The sequence below is a fragment of the Salvia miltiorrhiza genome, chromosome 2 (assembly GCF_028751815.1).
Source record: "Salvia miltiorrhiza cultivar Shanhuang (shh) chromosome 2, IMPLAD_Smil_shh, whole genome shotgun sequence".
Lineage (NCBI taxonomy): Eukaryota > Viridiplantae > Streptophyta > Magnoliopsida > Lamiales > Lamiaceae > Salvia > Salvia miltiorrhiza.
In genome coordinates, this window is record NC_080388.1 from 11,541,864 (window position 1) to 11,560,345 (window position 18,482).

General features: G+C 34.7%; 1 protein-coding gene across 1 annotated transcript; it reads right to left on the bottom strand.

Moving 5' to 3' along the window:
- Positions 1-598: 598 nt before the first annotated feature.
- LOC131011205 (probable rhamnogalacturonate lyase B) lies at positions 599-12,833 on the bottom strand. Its single transcript, XM_057938998.1, has 15 exons — positions 12,637-12,833; positions 12,449-12,570; positions 12,262-12,312; positions 11,313-11,432; positions 11,094-11,213; positions 10,026-10,167; positions 9,785-9,955; positions 8,766-8,921; positions 7,779-7,885; positions 7,607-7,697; positions 7,380-7,521; positions 6,416-6,572; positions 5,364-5,480; positions 5,147-5,270; positions 599-1,014 (listed from the first exon to the last, which is right to left on the bottom strand). The coding sequence occupies exons 1-15, from the start codon at positions 12,676-12,678 to the stop codon at positions 778-780; spliced, it is 1,899 nt and encodes a 632-aa protein (XP_057794981.1). The 5' UTR covers positions 12,679-12,833; the 3' UTR covers positions 599-777.
- Between the last annotated feature and the right edge of the window lie 5,649 nt (positions 12,834-18,482).

The window sequence follows — 18,482 nt, forward strand, 5'->3', positions numbered from 1 at the left end:
CACGATCACTGATGGAAGACCGACACTGGTCGCCGTCAAATTTCTATATAGCTTGTTTAACCCAAATTTCTGGAATGCAAACACAGTTGAAGAAGACACGAGAAGAAAATGATTGAAAGCGTTTGAAATTTTGTGAATACGGTAGAAAAGGGGTGCAGAACGTGTTGGTAAATATATTTACGTGAAATACAAATATGCAGTTATAAACCTAATAAAATTTTACTCATTCTCTAATTATGTTAAAAGGAAATAACGCTAATTTTATTAATCTTTTACATAATCGGAATAATAAAATAAAACATACTAACGAATAAAATCTAAACTTTACCTATTTTATTTCTCGTAGCCCAACTTCTCTAAAAGCCCAATTCAAAGGACAATTATCAGATTCTATTCACTACGAAAAATTTATAACTCAATATATATAGGGTTGCATTCTACAGAAACATAGCTTATACAAGAAAATCTGAAACATTGAACATGACAGTAAATATTGTTGAACGTATAAATAATTTGTTGAACGTTTGGGGCTAGGGGATTCGAACTCTGAACTAGGGATACAGTACGAATTCCCTCAAGTTCAAGATTATAAAATCAAGCATGACAATATCATATTTTCATATCACTAAAACTAAATAATTTAACACAAGTAAAAAGCCAGGGATTACATTCAATCATGTCATGTTCTATATCTTGCAGGTGATTACATTGATAATTAGTCAAGTTTTGGTTGGAGTTGATTTACATAATGAAGATATTTCTCTTCATGCACATCGATCAATTTGATGGAGCTTCTAGCCTTAAGTAATCGTAAAGAATTCCACAAAGTGCATCACCAGCCCTTGCTTGGGTGAGAAACAAGCAATTGTCGCCGTTGATCAACAATGTCGATGAAATATCAACAATAAAAAGCTGGTAAAGTCCATGGATTCCATGTCGACAAACTGCGTTGTCGGCTCCCAAATTTATCACTTGAAACACTAGTTGCTCAGCATTCATTTGATTAACATGAACCTGCATTATTCATCAATGTGAAAAAAAACAATTAGAATGACCCAAAACTTAAACTAAGAAATTGATTGATTTTGGTTAGTTTTTTAAAAGAGACACAATCAATTCAATAAACTTATGTTTATCCTAATTTTAAGTCTTTCAGCATCACAAAATTTCAAAACATTACAAAATCATATAAGAAATATGACAAATGTTGTTTGACTTTTTTGTAGAAGCGGTGGTCTACATGTTTAGTGAGTTTTAATTAGAAACTAATTATGTTTCATAATAAAAATATGTCAATATTATTGGGACAATCCAAAAAGAAAAACAGACCAAAATTATTGGGATGAAAGGAGTATTATTTTTTTAATATCCCCAAATTTTCATTCCTATTTTTGTAATGCTCCACCTGAACAAAATGTGTGATATCGATCCAAAATTAGTACTACATACTACCTAAGACTTAAGTATTACATGATCTATTTCTTACCTAAGACTTAGTGCTCCACATGGAGAAAATGTGTGGTCCTCATTTGGATCTATATACTACCTAAGGGTGGGGGTTCGATATGATCCACTCCCTATATATATATATATACGGAGGACGCGCCACATAGCAGCAACCTCCCAAAACCTTCCAGGGCAAAAATGGTCATTTTGATTTTTAGTAGAAGCGTCATGCCAAAAATGGATCAATAGCTCCACATGGCCAAAAATAGATCTATATACTACCCAAAATTATTTGGACCTATATACTATGAGGGGAGTGGATACTACAGGATCCCAGTATCCACTCCCCTCATAGTATATAGGTCTAAATTTGGACTACACAATAGGGTCACGTGGCGCACTCCTAGCGAGCCACATGGCAGCAGCCTCCTCCCAAGGGCTTCCAAAGTCTTCCATGGCAAAAAACACAAAGGGGGTAAAATGGTCATTTCGATTTTTTTTATTACCAAAAATCCATTTTTTTTCCGCGACCGTCGTCAAAATTATGCATATGATTTTACACCAATATGCATAAACATAATCCCAAATATGCATGACGCTAGATAGAAATATGCATGGGAAAGTATCAGTATGCAAACCATCTGGTGTCTCTCGCTGTCGAAAAATGCTATGCATATATGTGTGTAATGTTATGCATATTTATGTTTTTCTTTATGCATATTCTTGCTGAACTATATGAATAATACTATGCGACACTGTCAAGTAGCTCTCGTCGTTGGTCACTTGACGGGTCACATACTGATACTTTCCCATTCATATTTCTATCTAGTGCAATTTGTGTTTACCTTTATGCATATTGGTGTTCGATATGCATAATTTTGACGACGGCCCCGAGAAAAAAATAGATTTTCCGTAAAATAATAATAATAATAAAATAAAATCAAAATGACCATTTTTGGCCTGGAAGGTCTTGGGAGGCTGCTGTCATGTCGTGCGTTATCCATATATATATATATATATATATATATATATATATATATATATATATATGGATCATATAGAACCCCAACCTTAGGTAGTATATAGATCCAAATGGGGACCACACATTTTCTCCATGTGGAGCACTAAGGGAATGACATGTGGCAGAGACCTTCCAAGATAAAATTCGCACAGGGGTAAAATCGAAAAAAAAATGAATATTAAAAAAAATTTACTTAATTTTTGTTTTTTAGATTTCTGAAACTTACATATTTTCATGCATATTATTACACAGAACCCTGCATTATTTTACACACACAAATGTGATAAATATAATTTTTTTTGGCCCCATCCACCCCATCCCCACCCCCCCAAAAAAATATTTAATTTTTTCTTTTGTCGTTTTTTTGTAGGCTACATTAACACGAGATGCATGGTTCGGCTTTAAAAAATACAGTGTTATGTTTTTCAATGTGCGTTTATTGATACAATATGCATTGTATTTCTCATCACCCTCACCCTCCACCCTCTCTCCCCCTCCTCCCCATCAATTTTTTTTTCGATTTTTTTTTTTGCATGATTCATTGACACGAGATGCATGGTTCAGTTTTACAATACATATTGTTCTGATTTACCATATGCATGGTTCATTTTTCTATATGGGGTGGGGGGTGGTGTGGGGGTGCGGATGGGGTGGTGAAAAATACCATGCATCTTTTATCAACGAACCTTGCATATTGCGAAACAGAAAAATGCAAATCATAAAACTGAACCATGCAGCAGGTGTTAATGAAGCCAGCAAATAAAAATGATTTTTTGACAAAAAAAAAAAAAAATTCGAGGGTGGGCGGGTGGGGGGTGGGGGGCGAGAAATACCATGAATATTGTATCAGTAAAACCTGCATATTGCAAAATTAGAAAATACATTTTGTAAAACCAAACCATGCATCTGGTGTTAATGACGCGTGTAAAAAAATGAATTTTTCGATAAAAAAAAAATGGGAATAGGGGTGGGAGGGTGGTAAAAATGCATTTTTTGTGTGAAGTTATGCATGTTTTTGTATAATAAAATGCATGGAAAATATGTCAGTTTTTTTTAAATATATATATATATATATATATATATATATATATATATATCGGGTTGAGTTCAACAGAGAATTATCTTTTTATTCATCATGAACAAATCTGTATATTTTACGAACAGATCAACATAATTAATGAACAGACGTATTTAGTAAAAATATAGAAAAACTCGCCACCAGCAGGATTCGAACCCGGGGCAAATTGATGTTCATGCGGTACATTGATCTGTTCATTAAAATTATAGATCTGTTCATTTTTATTTTACGAATTCTCTATTCTCCACAATATTTAACTTCTCTGTTGAACCCTTCTCTCTCTCTCTCTCTATATATATATATATATATATATATATATATAATAAAAGAAGTTTTTTTTAAAAAAAAATTTAATTTTTATTCCGATTTTACCCCTGGGCAGATTTTGCCTTAGAAGGCCTTGTAAGCTCCTTGCCACGTGTCACTCCCTTAGTGCTCCACATGGAGAAAATGTGCGGTTCTTATTTGGTTTTATATACTACCTACGGTAAGGGTTCTACTTGAGCGCTCTAATGAGACCCTTTATTTTTAGTGAGATATTAGACATGATCTCGTACATTTATTTTATCAATCCTATAACTTATATTGTATCTAGAGGGCGAATTTTTTTCTCAGCGTTCGAGGGAGTGAAATATTTTAAATTTCGTTATTTATCAGTATATACTGCATTGTTCATCAGTATATATGTCGTATTCATTACCAATTTTTTAAATTTCATTATTCATCAGTATATACCACTTTGTACATCAGTATATATGTCTTATTCATTGAAAAATAAGGGTTTCAGTGTCTCACAAAAAATAAGGGTCTCATTGAAGCACACCCCTATATATATGTGTGTGTATGAAAAGGTTTAGGCCACAAACCCTTTTTAAAATATAAATTACAACTCATAAATTATAAGTAAAATATGTATTAATTTATCGTGAAAATATATAAATTCAAAAATTAAAATTTTGCTATTTATGAGATTCGAATCCGAAACCTTGAATTCATCCAACAAACTGAGAAATTGACTAAATAAAAAATTCCTTTCTAAATACTCCATCTGTGATTTGTTCACAAAAAGTAGTTATTTTTTTGCCATTTTGGGACGTCCACAAAAAATTGTCCATTTCCATTTTTGAAAACTTTCTATCGATCACATGATGGATCATCCTATTATCGATCCACTCATAATACAATTACTTATCATTATTAACACTATTTTTTAAAATCTGTATTGTCCTCTTTTAGAACTTTTTTGTGAACTGAGAAAATATAAATTAAAAACTATATATTTTTAGTTTTTAGATCATGAAAATCTACAATAGTTTTTTCAAATTCAATATTTCGATTCTAATCATATAAGCAACAATGTATTTAATTTTTGAAATAAAAATGCTCATACTAATTCATATATGTTCCACGTATAATTTATCGATTCGTAATTTATATTTTAAAAAGAGTATATACCCTAATCCATCCTCACTACGCTTCTTAATTAAATTTTTGAACCCACTTTTGAGTTTTGAATGTAGACCGACAATCGAACTGATATTTATCGGTTGTTAATTAAATTTTTGAAACGAGCCAAAAATGGGCAGTCTTAAAAAGTTTACCTCCAAGTCGGAGCGGGTGGCTGAGGCAAGAGCCAATCTCAACTTGTAAATTCCTGCAACAACCAATTTCAGGTTGAATCTGATCTCCCACGTTGTTGGAACATACTTATTGTCTCCAATCCTCCTGCAATTTTCATTGACTTTTTAAATTGGCACGTATATAATTTATGAGAAAATAATATATGAAGAATTATATAATGTGCTTGTATTTGTATACCTATCCACATGAGCAAAGAACCAGTCTTTCTTTGCATCACTCACGCCTATAGTATAGATTTGATCAGACTTGGGATTTAAGTCTGTGTATCTATCCCATAGTCCATATTGTCTATACCTGAACCACAACCAATGCTCCCTTATCAATACTCCATTTATCTTTTGTAAAAATGAGAATTATAGTTAATATAACACATTGATTTATTCATGTACTTTTTAAATGTTATTCTCATTTTTCACAAACAATAGACATTCTCATTTAATCCTTTCTCTCTTTATATATATATATATATATATAGGGAGAGGTTCAGGAAAGAACCATAAATAAAAGAAGACCGGAGAACCATTTTCAGCCATTAGATCATCAAGATCTACGGTGGATGCATCATCTTGTTGGATGAATGCAGATCCTGGGTTCGAATCCTGAAGGGAGCATTTTTTTTTATTTTTTTGAGTGCATTAATTTTAACAGCGGATGCATTAATTTTTACAGTGAATGCATATTTGATGGTTCTCCCGTTCTCACAAATAATGTAGTTCTCTCTAGAACCACACCCTATATACCCTATATATATATATATATATATAGGGGCACGCTCCAGTGAGACCCCCTATTTTTCGTGTAACATGAGTACAATGAATAAGACATATAATACTAATGAACAAAACGTATATCTAATGAACAAGATGTATATACTGATGAAAAATAAAATTTAAAAAATTCGTAATGAATAAGACATATATACTGATGAACATGGCCGTATATACTGATGAACAATGCAGTATATACTGATGAATAACAAAATTTAAAATATTCTGCTCCCTCCAGGATTCGAACCCAGCGAAAAAAAATCACCCTCCAGATACAATATCAGCCATAGGATTGATAAAATAAACGCACCAGATCGTGCCCTAGATCTTACTAAAATTAGGGGGTCTCATTGGAGCGGCCCCCTATATATATATATATATATATATATATATATATTATAGAGAAGTTGAAATAAATAACACATAATTAGATGCAGTGATGTGTAGAGAAGAGATTGTTACTTTTCGGGGGTGTTGAGGAACAACTTGTTGACATAGATGGGGTTGACATCTGGCACAAAATATTTAGCTGCGGTGCGATCAGGGTAACCAATCTCCCACACGGTTGGGCCATCTCGTGGAGCCACGTACCTCACATTACCTACCTGTGTTTCTGATCCTGGTGATCAATATATACACGCACTCACATCAATTCATCCAATAATATATATATATGGTGTGGTTCTAGAGATAACTACATTATTTATGAGAACGTGAGAACCATCAAATCTAATGCATCCACTGTAAAAATTAATGCATTCGCTATTAAAATTAATGTACTAAAAAAAATAAAAAAATTGCTCCCTTCAGGATTCGAACTCAAGATCTGCATTCATCCAACAATTTGATACATCCATCGTGGATCTTGACAGTGGCGGATTCAGGATATGTGATTTGGGGGTACTAAATTTATACGATGTCTGAAAATATTTGTATGAGGGTTCGAGGGCGAGAGCTCTCGAGCTAATTATTTTTAAACATTTCGTACAGTTCATTTTTATATTCAAGTAGAATCTTAATGAATTTAGAATTAGAATCAATCACTTAATATAATAAATAGTTGTTCGCAGTTCTATTCATTTAACGACAAGTACATTGAAAGCATATAAAGACCTACTTTTACGCTTTTTTTTTGAAAAATTATTTCATATTCTAAAAAAATAAACTAATTCATTATTAATAGTTCATAATTTTACTTTGACTCGATCATTGACTCAAATTCAATACTAAAAATTAACTAAGAAATGAAAATGAGTCAAAAACAATACAAATTTAACAAACTAATATAACAAATTACTATAAAATATTAAATAATTAACATGAATATTATAATTATTAAAATGATATATTATATTTTTTCTTGTATTATATATATATATATATATATATATATATATATATATATAATAACGATAAATTTAATTACCTGCAGAGATTGTAAGGAGTTGTTGGTTGAGGTAATCACCAATAAACCCTGGAACCCACCCATGAAGGCCATAAACTCCTGGTACAACATTTTTTATGCTAAAGTTTCCCTCTATATCTGTCTGCACCCAGAATTGGTAATCCTGCACAAACCAACCACACCTTTTATTAGTCTATAATTAGTAACTGCTGAAACCAGAAAATTAAGTTTCTTAGCTGCCTAAAAACCTTGCTTTCGATTTGCCAAGAGCCCGCCGTTCTTGCAGCTGACAGCCCAACAAATGCAGACTTAGCAGGAATGAGGGATTCTGAAACATATCTGCTTCATTTGGACATGCTGCCCACTTTTATTACAAGAAAATATAATATATTAATACTACTATATTGCATGTATGTTCACCTATCTTGGACAAAGAGTCTTCCTGTAGCAGAGCCGCGCTCCTTGTACGTAAGATAATATGGTGAAGAGATGAAATCGTACGGCCATAACGACTCCTCCGTTAGCCTCTTAGGATTACACAAGGTGTAAACAACACGTTAACGTTAGATGAAATTAAGTACTACTCCCTCCGTCCCAATAAAAGTGGCCACATTTCCTTTTTGGGTGTTCCATTAAAAGTGGCTACTTTCTAAAAATGGCAAAAGTTTACTTTAATTAAGTCAACAATTACTCACTAATTTGGTCAACAATTGTAGGCCACTTTCTAAAAATGTCAAAATTACTCACTAATTTGGTCAACAATTGTAGGCCACTTTCTAAAAATTACTCACTAATTTTGATGGGTCACACTCAATTAAAATATAACAATCCCCTTCTTAATCTCCGTGCCCAAAAAAAAGTGGCCACTTTTATTAGGACGGAGGGAGTATAAAATCTATTACTCAATCCCTCCGTCCACCAAGATCCTAACACTTTTGGTGGACACGAGTTTAAAAAAAATAGTTGGTAGATATGTGTAAATTAGAAATGAATGATTATGGTTGAATTGAGGGTGAGGCCATATACAAATGATTGGTTGTAGTTGAAAGGACAAAGTAAGGGCATGTCCCTGAAAGTAAAGTATTACGCTCTTTGTGGACGCTTCCAACATTTAACACAAAAGAGATGTTTCCTATTTTTTCTTCCTTATTTTCACTTCAAGGATGGATAATATTATCTACTAAAAAATGGATGGATAATATTATCCATTTGTGAAGTGAAAATAAGGAAGGAAAAATGGTGAACATTTTTTTTGTGTCAAATGTTGGAAAAGATATTAGACATTTCAAAGCATAATTTTTTGTTATCCTTCATTTTCCATAGATAAATTTATCCATCAAACACAGCCTAAAATATATTCCATTTGTCCGAACTAGCTTGAGTCATATTCCTCTTTGAATCGTATACCTGCTTCTTTGCATCTGTCCATAGATTGTAAGACTGGGAAACATCTTTGGTGGTGTTGAGGTAGACGAAGAAGGGGCCCAACACCTTTCTCCATACTTCACCTTGTTCGAAATGAGCAACCATGTCGTCCCCAATGTAGTGGCTTCCGTGAAACATCTGTTACACTATCAATCATATTCTTGCATTTCTTTTATACTTTTTCTTTTCTGCACAATTAATATGTACATGTCTGTTTTTCTCTTACCCATTTCTGCAATATCGTACAGCTACATATTCTCTATTTTCATTTTAGCTTGTATTTTCCCCTATACACTAATTGCTCTTCGTTCCATTTCTCCAATGTATACTTGTGAGATTTCTTGCGGTTTCTATAAATTTCCCACTTTGGTTAATTGACACGTTTGGTTTCGGCACGGGAATTAAGTATAAAAGTGATAAAGTAGGAGAGAAGGTGATAAAATAGGAGAGAGAAGGTAATAAACTGATAAAATAGGAGAGATAAAGGTAATTAAGAATCCTTATTGTTTAGCTAATTATTACTATATTTAGAAACGTGTCAAGATTCGTGGGACGGATGGAGTAATATTTTGAAAGAATAATTTTAAATTTAGTAGTGTCATGCAAGCCAAACTAATTTTTCGAAGCCGTAAAATAGACCAAAGATACAATTAATTGTTTATAATTGAAGAAAAATATTTTGATAATTCAAAACATAACTAATAGTACAAAAATAATTTAGGGTTTAAAGAGAAATTTATACTTTATCAAATATTTTGAAAATGTAGGTATTTTTATATGTTTTGTCAAAAAATTTGAACTTTGAAAAATATACATGATTTATGTACCGCGCTCCTTATAGAATTCGACAATGGAATGATGGGTCACCTCACCAAATTCTTATGTGGATTCTTAGGATTTAAGAGTTTTTATATAATTTTATATTGAATAAAGCAGATTCAGGACATGAAGTATGATGTCTGAGTGAAAATTGAATAAGTTTGGAGAAGGAAAAGAGTTACAGCGAGGCAAGTGGGACCGGTGTGGCACGTGAGATTTTGCTTGGTGGGCCCGCCATTGCGAAACTCATGGCTGGGGAAGATGATCCAGAAGCCCACACTAGGGTTGGAGCTTATCCATCCATGGACCCCACCATCCTTGTTGTCCATCGAATATTGGTATTTATCATCAACCTATTACCATATCATTTCCAAAACAAATAAAAATTATTTTAGTTTGGAATAAGTAATTAATTATGTTTACCTCTCCCTTGAGGTCTGGATTAATGGGATTAAGAAGCAAAACAGACTCAGGTACAATAAGTTGTTTGCCTCTCCCTGGCAACAGATCATCTGGCATTGGCATTATGCGTTGTTTCTCGTCCGTGATCGCCATGTAATGAAACCTAACATTCAAACTTACTATTATGTCTCATTCTATCCACAATTCATACTCAATTATTGGCGCCATTAGCTAATAAAACCTTTTCATTTTCTCCACTACTGTTAACTAAAATTAGGCTTGATTAAGGGCTCGTTTGCTATGCATGATAAGTGTGCGATAAATACTTATAACACTCTAATATGTTGTTTGCTTCAAAATTTAAAGGCCTATGTTATCCATCTTTTTTGGATTCTGTATCACACCTAAGAGCATAAAATCTTTATATCTTACAAAATATTTTATTAATATTTAATAAATAAATAGATATCATAGTTAAAGATACCCCGTCTTATCCCATAATACGTAACAAACGAGCCCCATTGTATGATTTATGATTATTACAAAACAACATTATAACATAAAAGGAGCATTAATATATACTTCCTATGATCCATCATTTCTTGACCCATTTCATAATAGCACGAGATTCAAGAAATTTGTGAAGTAGGTGAATGGAATGAGGGTCTCACTTTATTGTGAGTGAAAACCTTACTAAAAATAGAATTGATCGAGAATTGATGTACAGATCAAAATGATAAAATGGGTCAAGAATTGTTGAACAAAGGGATTATATATGAAAGAACCAATAATTTTATCACTATTATTAAATAATTCACAACCATAGAACTCGATAGTCGCGTATTAATTAACCCTATTTTATAAACAATTCACAATCGCCAAGCTTCTTAATGGTAAATTGACCTTATATTTATAATTCACGATCAGAATGCTTTCTAATAGTAAAATCACAATATTTTTCCTACCATTCACATCCACGAAACTTCTAACTTCTTAGTCGTGAACTGGTCATATTTTGCCTATAATTCACAGCCACGAAACTTGCTATATATTTTGATATATTAACTCTATAGGAATGTGTGAGTTTACCTGTCGCGATGCAGCTTAAAGACCATTCGTGTTTGAGCAAGATCGAATGCAGGGCATCCTTGAGGCCGCTCGTAGATGGCGTAGCAGTAGAAACCCGATACTCCACTCCTTACAATGTATCTGCAAAACTCACAAATATTTAAACATCTGTTTTTAATTTTATCAAACAATTTAAATTAATAAAATTGTTTAATTGAATGAGTATATATATATATCCACCTCTGATCTACACTGAGGGGAAGTCTAGTCCCAGCAATCGAAGGATCGTAGCTACTCTTAAACGACACCTCCACGTTATCGTTGCTCAAGTTTATCACGTTGTATTCGGATCCTCTTAGCCTGTCAAACAAAACCACAAAACATGTCTTCAAATTTTTCAAAATTTCAAGAGCCGACTAATAAAGTATCTATTTTATTATTATAAAAATAAAAATTAATTACTAAATTATTCTATTATTTTTGTCATTTTTACAATTTTACCTTAATTATTATAATCTCTTCATCCACAAAAAATAATCCAGTTTTGCATTTTGGGGATGTATATAAAAATTCGTCCCTTTCCATTTCTGGAAATACCTTACCATTTATCTTCAATACATCTATATATTTATTCACCATTTCTAGAATATGGTAACTATTTTTCTCCACTTACAATACAATTAATTATCATTATTAAAATCATGTCAAAAAAAATTATCATTATTAAAATTACTTTTTAGTTGAGACCATTTTCTTCGATTACAATGCACTCAATCATTTTTGTTAAAACCCTTTAGAACTTTTTTTTTTGGACAGAAAGAGTAATAATTAATTTACAAATACGAAGCTTCTTAATTATTCTAGAGTTGACTCTACTTTCCCTAATTCATAACCACGAAACTTCTCGTGAATTGACTGTATTTTACCTACAATTTACGATCATGAAACTTCTTAATCGTGAAATTCATCATATTTTGCCTATGATTTACAATCACATAGTTTTTTAGTCGTCACGTGATCAACTAAGGACAGAATACTACTTTAAACTAGAAAAATAGTTAGTTTTTTTAATCTTATATTTTCTCTTTATAGATACCTTATTTATAATAGCAAAATGAAAATTTTGATATATGAAACTCAAATTTAAACCCAAAGAATAAAAACAACAACTTGGAATGAGAATACGTACAATTGGTATCGGTCCTGGCCTCCTGGCAAGTTCCAGTTTATGTCCCAGTAACTGCAAATTTGGTTTTGAGTTAATTTGCAAGAAATTTTGTCTTGTGAGATCATTAATTATTACTTCCACAACTAATTTCGAACACGAGGTACGTTTAATCGGTCTAAACATATAAAGTGAGAGAAATTAAAGTTACCCTCGGTTAAGTTGGTTGGATTTGAGGTCTAATAAATTGTCTATTCCTGCATACTTTATGGCGGTCAGCAGTCCTTGTGGTTTCATTATTGTAAGCCGTACCAATCCATTGTCCATTATAATCTGAGACCATCAAATCATATTTTAATACATATGAGAGAGAGAGAGAGAGAGATGTGGTGAGCTTACATTGGAACCATTGGCAGACAGAGTTACATTTCTCTTTGACATGATGGTTAAAGTGTGATATCTTTAATTCCTGCAATATTTTGAAGAACTGATATTTCAATATAATGTAGGGTTGTTTTTTTTTTTTAAGTGAATATAACGTATGGTTGTTGAGAATTAATCGAGAGAAAGGGTCCTTGTTTTAAACGAAATCAATGCTTTTTATGCCTTTATTTGTCTTGCTTTTACCAACTCAAAAACTGTTTATTTGCTCTAAATAATATAAATAGACTCTTTTCAAAGCGAAGACAGAGTTCTAGATTTTGTTTCGTAATGATGATATGGTAACTTAGTCGAAACATGAAAGCGACGTGCCATTAATTGTCTCTATTCAAATAATTAATCGATACTCTCTATGTGTTATTACAAATATTCCATTACTTTAATTTTGAACACAAAAAATATATATATATATATAAAAACTAAATAAAATGAGTTACTGAAAATTATTTAAACATTAAGTATAAAAAAAATACTCTCTCCGTTCCAAACGAAATGTCCTGTTTTCCTTTTTGGGTTGTCATAAACGAAATGTCATGTTTCCTTTTTGGGAAAAAATAAGGGATAATAAAGTGTCTAATTAAGTGTTTTTTTTTTTTTTTGATAAGAAAAAAAAAACTATATATAAAAAAAGGAAAGAGAAGTTGGTACCAGAGGTACCCAACAGTTTACAGAAAAGGAGCCATGGAATCTGAAGACCACCATGAGGCAAAGTTTTGCTCCACACCACACAAATTAAAAATACTAGCCCAACTCCACAAAATACTTTTGATCTCACACAACAAATTCTTCGGCTCCCACCCCTTGCCATCGAACCTACACTCATTTCGTTTCTTCCACAGCTGCCACACGGTGCAAATCCAAAGAGCCGTAAAAAATTTCTCATTTTCCTTCCCTGTGCCTAAGTTGATGAAGGACTCGAAATGCATGGTGATGAGCTGTGGCTGCGCAGTAGATATTCCAAGCCACCATTGGATTTCGTCCCACACCATCTCTGTCTTCGGACACTTCAGAAGAAGATGATTGACCGACTCGTTGTGATGGAAGCATGCGCTGCACATAGCATCCACCTCGTCCAACGGGATATTCCTCCTTTTCAAGTTGTCACACGTCGGCAATCGGCTTCTCAAGGCTCTCCAGGCAACAACTTTCGCCTTTTGGGGTGCAGCGGCCCCCCAAACTTTAGCCAAATGGTTCTTGATTAAAGGTACCAGTAAACTTGGCTCCCTTTGTTCCTCAATGCAAGCATATGCTGATTTTGTTGAGTACTTCCCGTCGCTTGTAGCCTTCCAACTCCAAACGTCTTTGGTACCTACAATTGGAGACACTCTAGAAATGATAGAAATGAGCTCGTTAGTGACCTCCTTCTCCCATTCAAAGAGAGGTCTCCTCCAAACTGGATCCCAAACCCAACTGTCGTTCTTCCATCTTCCATAGTCACTAACAACTGCCCTCTTATTAGCGCAGAGGTGGAAAAGTCTAGGAAAAGCCAACTTTAGAGGATTCCCCCCACCCACCTATGTTCCCAGAATAAAGTCTCCCATCTGTCCCCGATTTTACGATACAAATTATTCCAGAACCATTTATCATGCTGCCTCCCCTCTCCTCCACCCAAGGCCATGATTTTAGACCACCACCCCGTTCTAAATTTTTTACACCCCTGAAGATGCCACCCCTCATCGCCCCACTCAACATCCCCATAAATTGACTTAACAATTCTTCCCCAAAGCTGCCCGTTCCTTTCGAAATACCTCCAAACCCATTTCAAAACCAAGGCTTTGTTGAACCAATCAAGATTTCTAAAACCCAACCCCCCCTCCCTTTTGCTAGTGCAAAGCTCATCCCATTTAACCCACGCAATGGACCTGGATTCTCCACTCCCACCCCACAGGAACTTACCAAAAATAGAATTCAACGATTTTACCGTGGCTTTTGGGATGATCGAAAAGGATAGTTGATAAATTGGAATGGCTTGTAGGATCGCTTTCACCAAGGTTGCACGACTTGCCAGAGACAGTTTCCTCGACTTCCAGCTCTCGATTTTCATTTTCACTTTCTCCACAAGGTAGTTCCAGTCAACAATGCTTCTGCAACAGCCACCGATTTTGATTCCAAGGTATTTGAAAGGAGTTTTGCCGACTTTACAGTTCAACGTCTGCGCCATTCTCTCAATCTTTGAATCGTTGACACCGATGCCCATTAAACTGCATTTGTTGAAATTAACCGATAGGCCCGAGAGAAGTTGGAAAAGCTTCAAAATTTGTTTCAGCACAGCTGCATTACTTTCGGCGTCATCCAGAATGAAAATAATATCATCCGCGTATTGAAGGTGTGTGATTTTGACCTTATCTCTTCCAACCACCGCGGGTTCCAGGAGCTTTCTGTCCACGGCCCTACTCAATAAAATCTGAAGACCTTCAGCTGCAATTAGGAAAAGAAAAGGTGACAATGGGTCTCCTTGTCTGAGTCCTTTCTCCAAGCAGAATTCCCCCGACGGGGACCCATTAACCAGAACATTTGCCGAGGCCGAGTAGAGGCCCCCTTTTGACCCATTTCCTCCATCTATAGTCAAAGTTGAAACGCTGCAGCATACAATCCAAATAGTCCCATTCCACCGAGTCGTAAGCCTTTGCGAAGTCAATTTTAAATATAACTCTCCATTTTCTGTTTCTCTTGGCCTCGGAAATGACTTCATTCAAAATGACCACCCCGTCAAGAATAAACCTGTCGCTAAGGAACGCGCTCTAATTCTCGGAAATGATAGAGTCCATAACCGCTTTCATCCTTTCTGCAAGAACCTTAGCAATGACTTTGTAGAGACTGCCTATAAGGGATATAGGCCTAAACTCATCCAAAGAGTTTGCTTCAGGTTTTTTGGGGATAAGGACAATGAAAGAGGAATTACAGCCTCTCGGGATTTTGCCATTCGCGTGGAATTCGTTCATCACCTGTAAAAAATCCTCCTTAATGGTTTCCCAAGAAGCTTTCCAAAAGTTTATGTTGAAGCCATCCGGCCCCGGACTTTTACTACCATCGCACTTCCAGATCGCTTCCTTAATCTCCACTTCTGAAAAAGGTCTGACCATCCAGCTTTTCTCCTCCTCCGGAATCTTCCTATTGCAGAAATCAACTGGCAAGATCGGCATCACGCGTTTGCCTTTCTTAAATAAATTCTCGAAATGGTTCCTGATGCTTGCTTTCACCGCAAGAGGATCCTCCACCCACCTGCTTCCAATCTCAATTCCTGTCAGTTCATTCTTCTTTCTCCTGTTTGCAATAATTCTGTGGTAGAAACTAGAGTTCAAGTCCCCTTCTTTGATCCAGCTTGCATTTGCTTTCTGTTGGAGTAGGCAAACCTTATTCTTAGTCTGAAGAATAAGATTGGCTGAAACTTCATTTCTTCTACAAACCTTTGAATCTTCAAGGCCGAAAACATCGTCACAGATGTCCCAATGATGAAGCTCCTCCTTCAGCGATTTAATCTTTTGATTCACATTCCCAAACACGTTCTTATTCCAATCCTTCAGAGCAGCCTTCACCGTCTTCATTTTTTCTTTGAACATAAAACAACTCCAACCTTCAATCCGTTCTTCCTCCCAAACTTTCTTTACCAATTGTGAAAAATCTGGATGCGTCATCCAAGCATTGATGAACCGGAAAGGCTTTGGGCCCCAATCTACCACCTTAGTAGACAGAAGGATAGGGCAGTGATCAGAAATAGTCCTTGGTAATCCTCTACCCGTTGTTGTTGGCCAAACTTTAACCATCTTTCATTGACAAAGAACCTATCAAGCTTGCTTTTACATTTCCCGCCCGATTGATACCAGGTGAATTTCCTCCCTTGAGTCCTAATCTCAATCAGTTCGTTGTTCCGGATGAAAGAATCAAAGCTTCTCATCACCGGATTCCAACAATTATCCCCTGTTCCCACTCTTTCACCCGGTTCACGAACTGCGTTAAAATCTCCCAAAATGCATAGACAGGTACCCACTAAATTTTTAACTTTACACAACACCACTTATACTCTAATTAATTTGCTCCTTAATAACTGTGCCCAAAAGAAACAGGACATTTCGTTTGGGACGGATGAAGTATATATTACCAACAAATGAATGAGACATTTATAATGGTATGTCTCATATTATGAAAAATGTGACATTTGTAATTGGACAGAAGGATAACTATTTATGAATTATGATAGAAGTTGTAGTAACAAGATCTTTTAAGAAAATAAATATATTTCCATTAATTTAAGAGTCAATAATATATGAAAATAATCACCTTGTTATAGTAAAAATAAAAATTATTGATACAAATAAAAAATATAAAATTAGTTTTTTTTTGTGTAAAATACAATTTTACCCTTAACATAAAAAAGTGAAAATTGCTCACTCTTGCTCTCTTTATCTCTCTCCTCATTCATCCTCCTTATGAATCTTCATATTTCTGGTTCCATTCCTCGTCACTCAGCTTCCCTATTTTATCAACTTCTTCTTTTCCATTTGATTCATCTTTTTCTCGATCATGGAAAAGGCAGCAATCTTGGAGTTCGATTTCTCTTTCCTCGTCACTCTCTGCTTCGGAGATCAAAACTTGGATTTCCCCTTAATCTCGATCAGCATCCTCGCCATTTCGCTTCCACGAACAGAGCTCCGCCAGCAGCTTCAGCGCAGACTTCATCATCTGTAGCTAGATCTCGTCGGCGATGATGCATTAATTAGATAGAGTCTCATGCCTACACTACAACAAAACACATCGAAAACTGGCGAAAATAAGTTCGACAATAATCACCGATCAAATGACTGCGGATCTCCGACAGTGATTTTTTTAAAATATACGGACGTACTTACTAATGGAGTTCTGGCGGATACTTTTTCGAGGGCCGCCTTCCCTTGGTAATTTGAAATTTTTAAAATTTAATAATTATTTTTCATCAATATCGACAAAACGCCGGCGGAGGTTTCACCGACAGACCCTGTCCGTCGTGGAATTTTTAAATACAAACGCGTCGTCACCTTCATCTCTTTCATATTCGTGCCCTAGCCCTAATTACCTTATCCGTCGATTTCATCCCTTCCTCCAGCGAATCGATTTGAGCCCCTCCTCCGGTGAGTTTTGACATATCTCTCTCTCTCTCTCTCTCTCTCTCTCTCTCACCTGGTTTTTTCATTTTATTTTTTATCGGCTTTGAAGAAGTACTCCTGATGCATGCTATACATCTTTCCTACACAATTCTAGTCCCATTGCATTTTTTTTTCAGAACACGGTTCATCAAAAGTTTGTATTAGTGTGGACTCACTTTGGATATATTCCATAAGCTAATAATAGCCCACATTATACTCTTTTCCAGATGGAGTGATACCTCTAGAAAAGTCACTGAAAACATGAGATCTTTCCAACACATTAATATCATTATTAGATCCTGGCATACGAAAGAATGCATGTCATATCAAAGGTTATTGGTGGACGTCGTTTTCCACCAAATAATTTCTACAGAATTATCAAGAACTAATTAGTATAATGACAAGCAGGGTCGATCCCACAGAGAGAAGGTAAATCATTCAATTCCCTAAAATCTATAATTTTGGTGATGTCAGCACGCCTTAAATTTTGAGAAAATATTAATTAACTAAGAGAGAAAATTAGATCAAATAAAATAACTCTTGAAATCAATCAATACTTAAAAAGGTAACTCGGCTCGAATAAATTCACACTAATTCAAAGCTCTGATCATCGACGCAAAAATTAATTAATCCCTATCAACCAACTAGTTATAGGATACCGTGATACGCACTGACATGCCCCAA

Coding starts and splice junctions, on each gene's coding strand:
- LOC131011205 (XM_057938998.1), bottom strand. CDS start 12,678: ATGTCAAAGAGAAATGTAACTCTGTCTGCCAATGGTTCCAAT. Junction 9,956..10,025: donor ATCCAGACCTCAAGGGAGAG/GTAAACATAATT, acceptor ATATGGTAATAG/GTTGATGATAAATACCAATA. Junction 7,886..8,765: donor GGACAGATGCAAAGAAGCAG/GTATACGATTCA, acceptor TGTAATCCTAAG/AGGCTAACGGAGGAGTCGTT.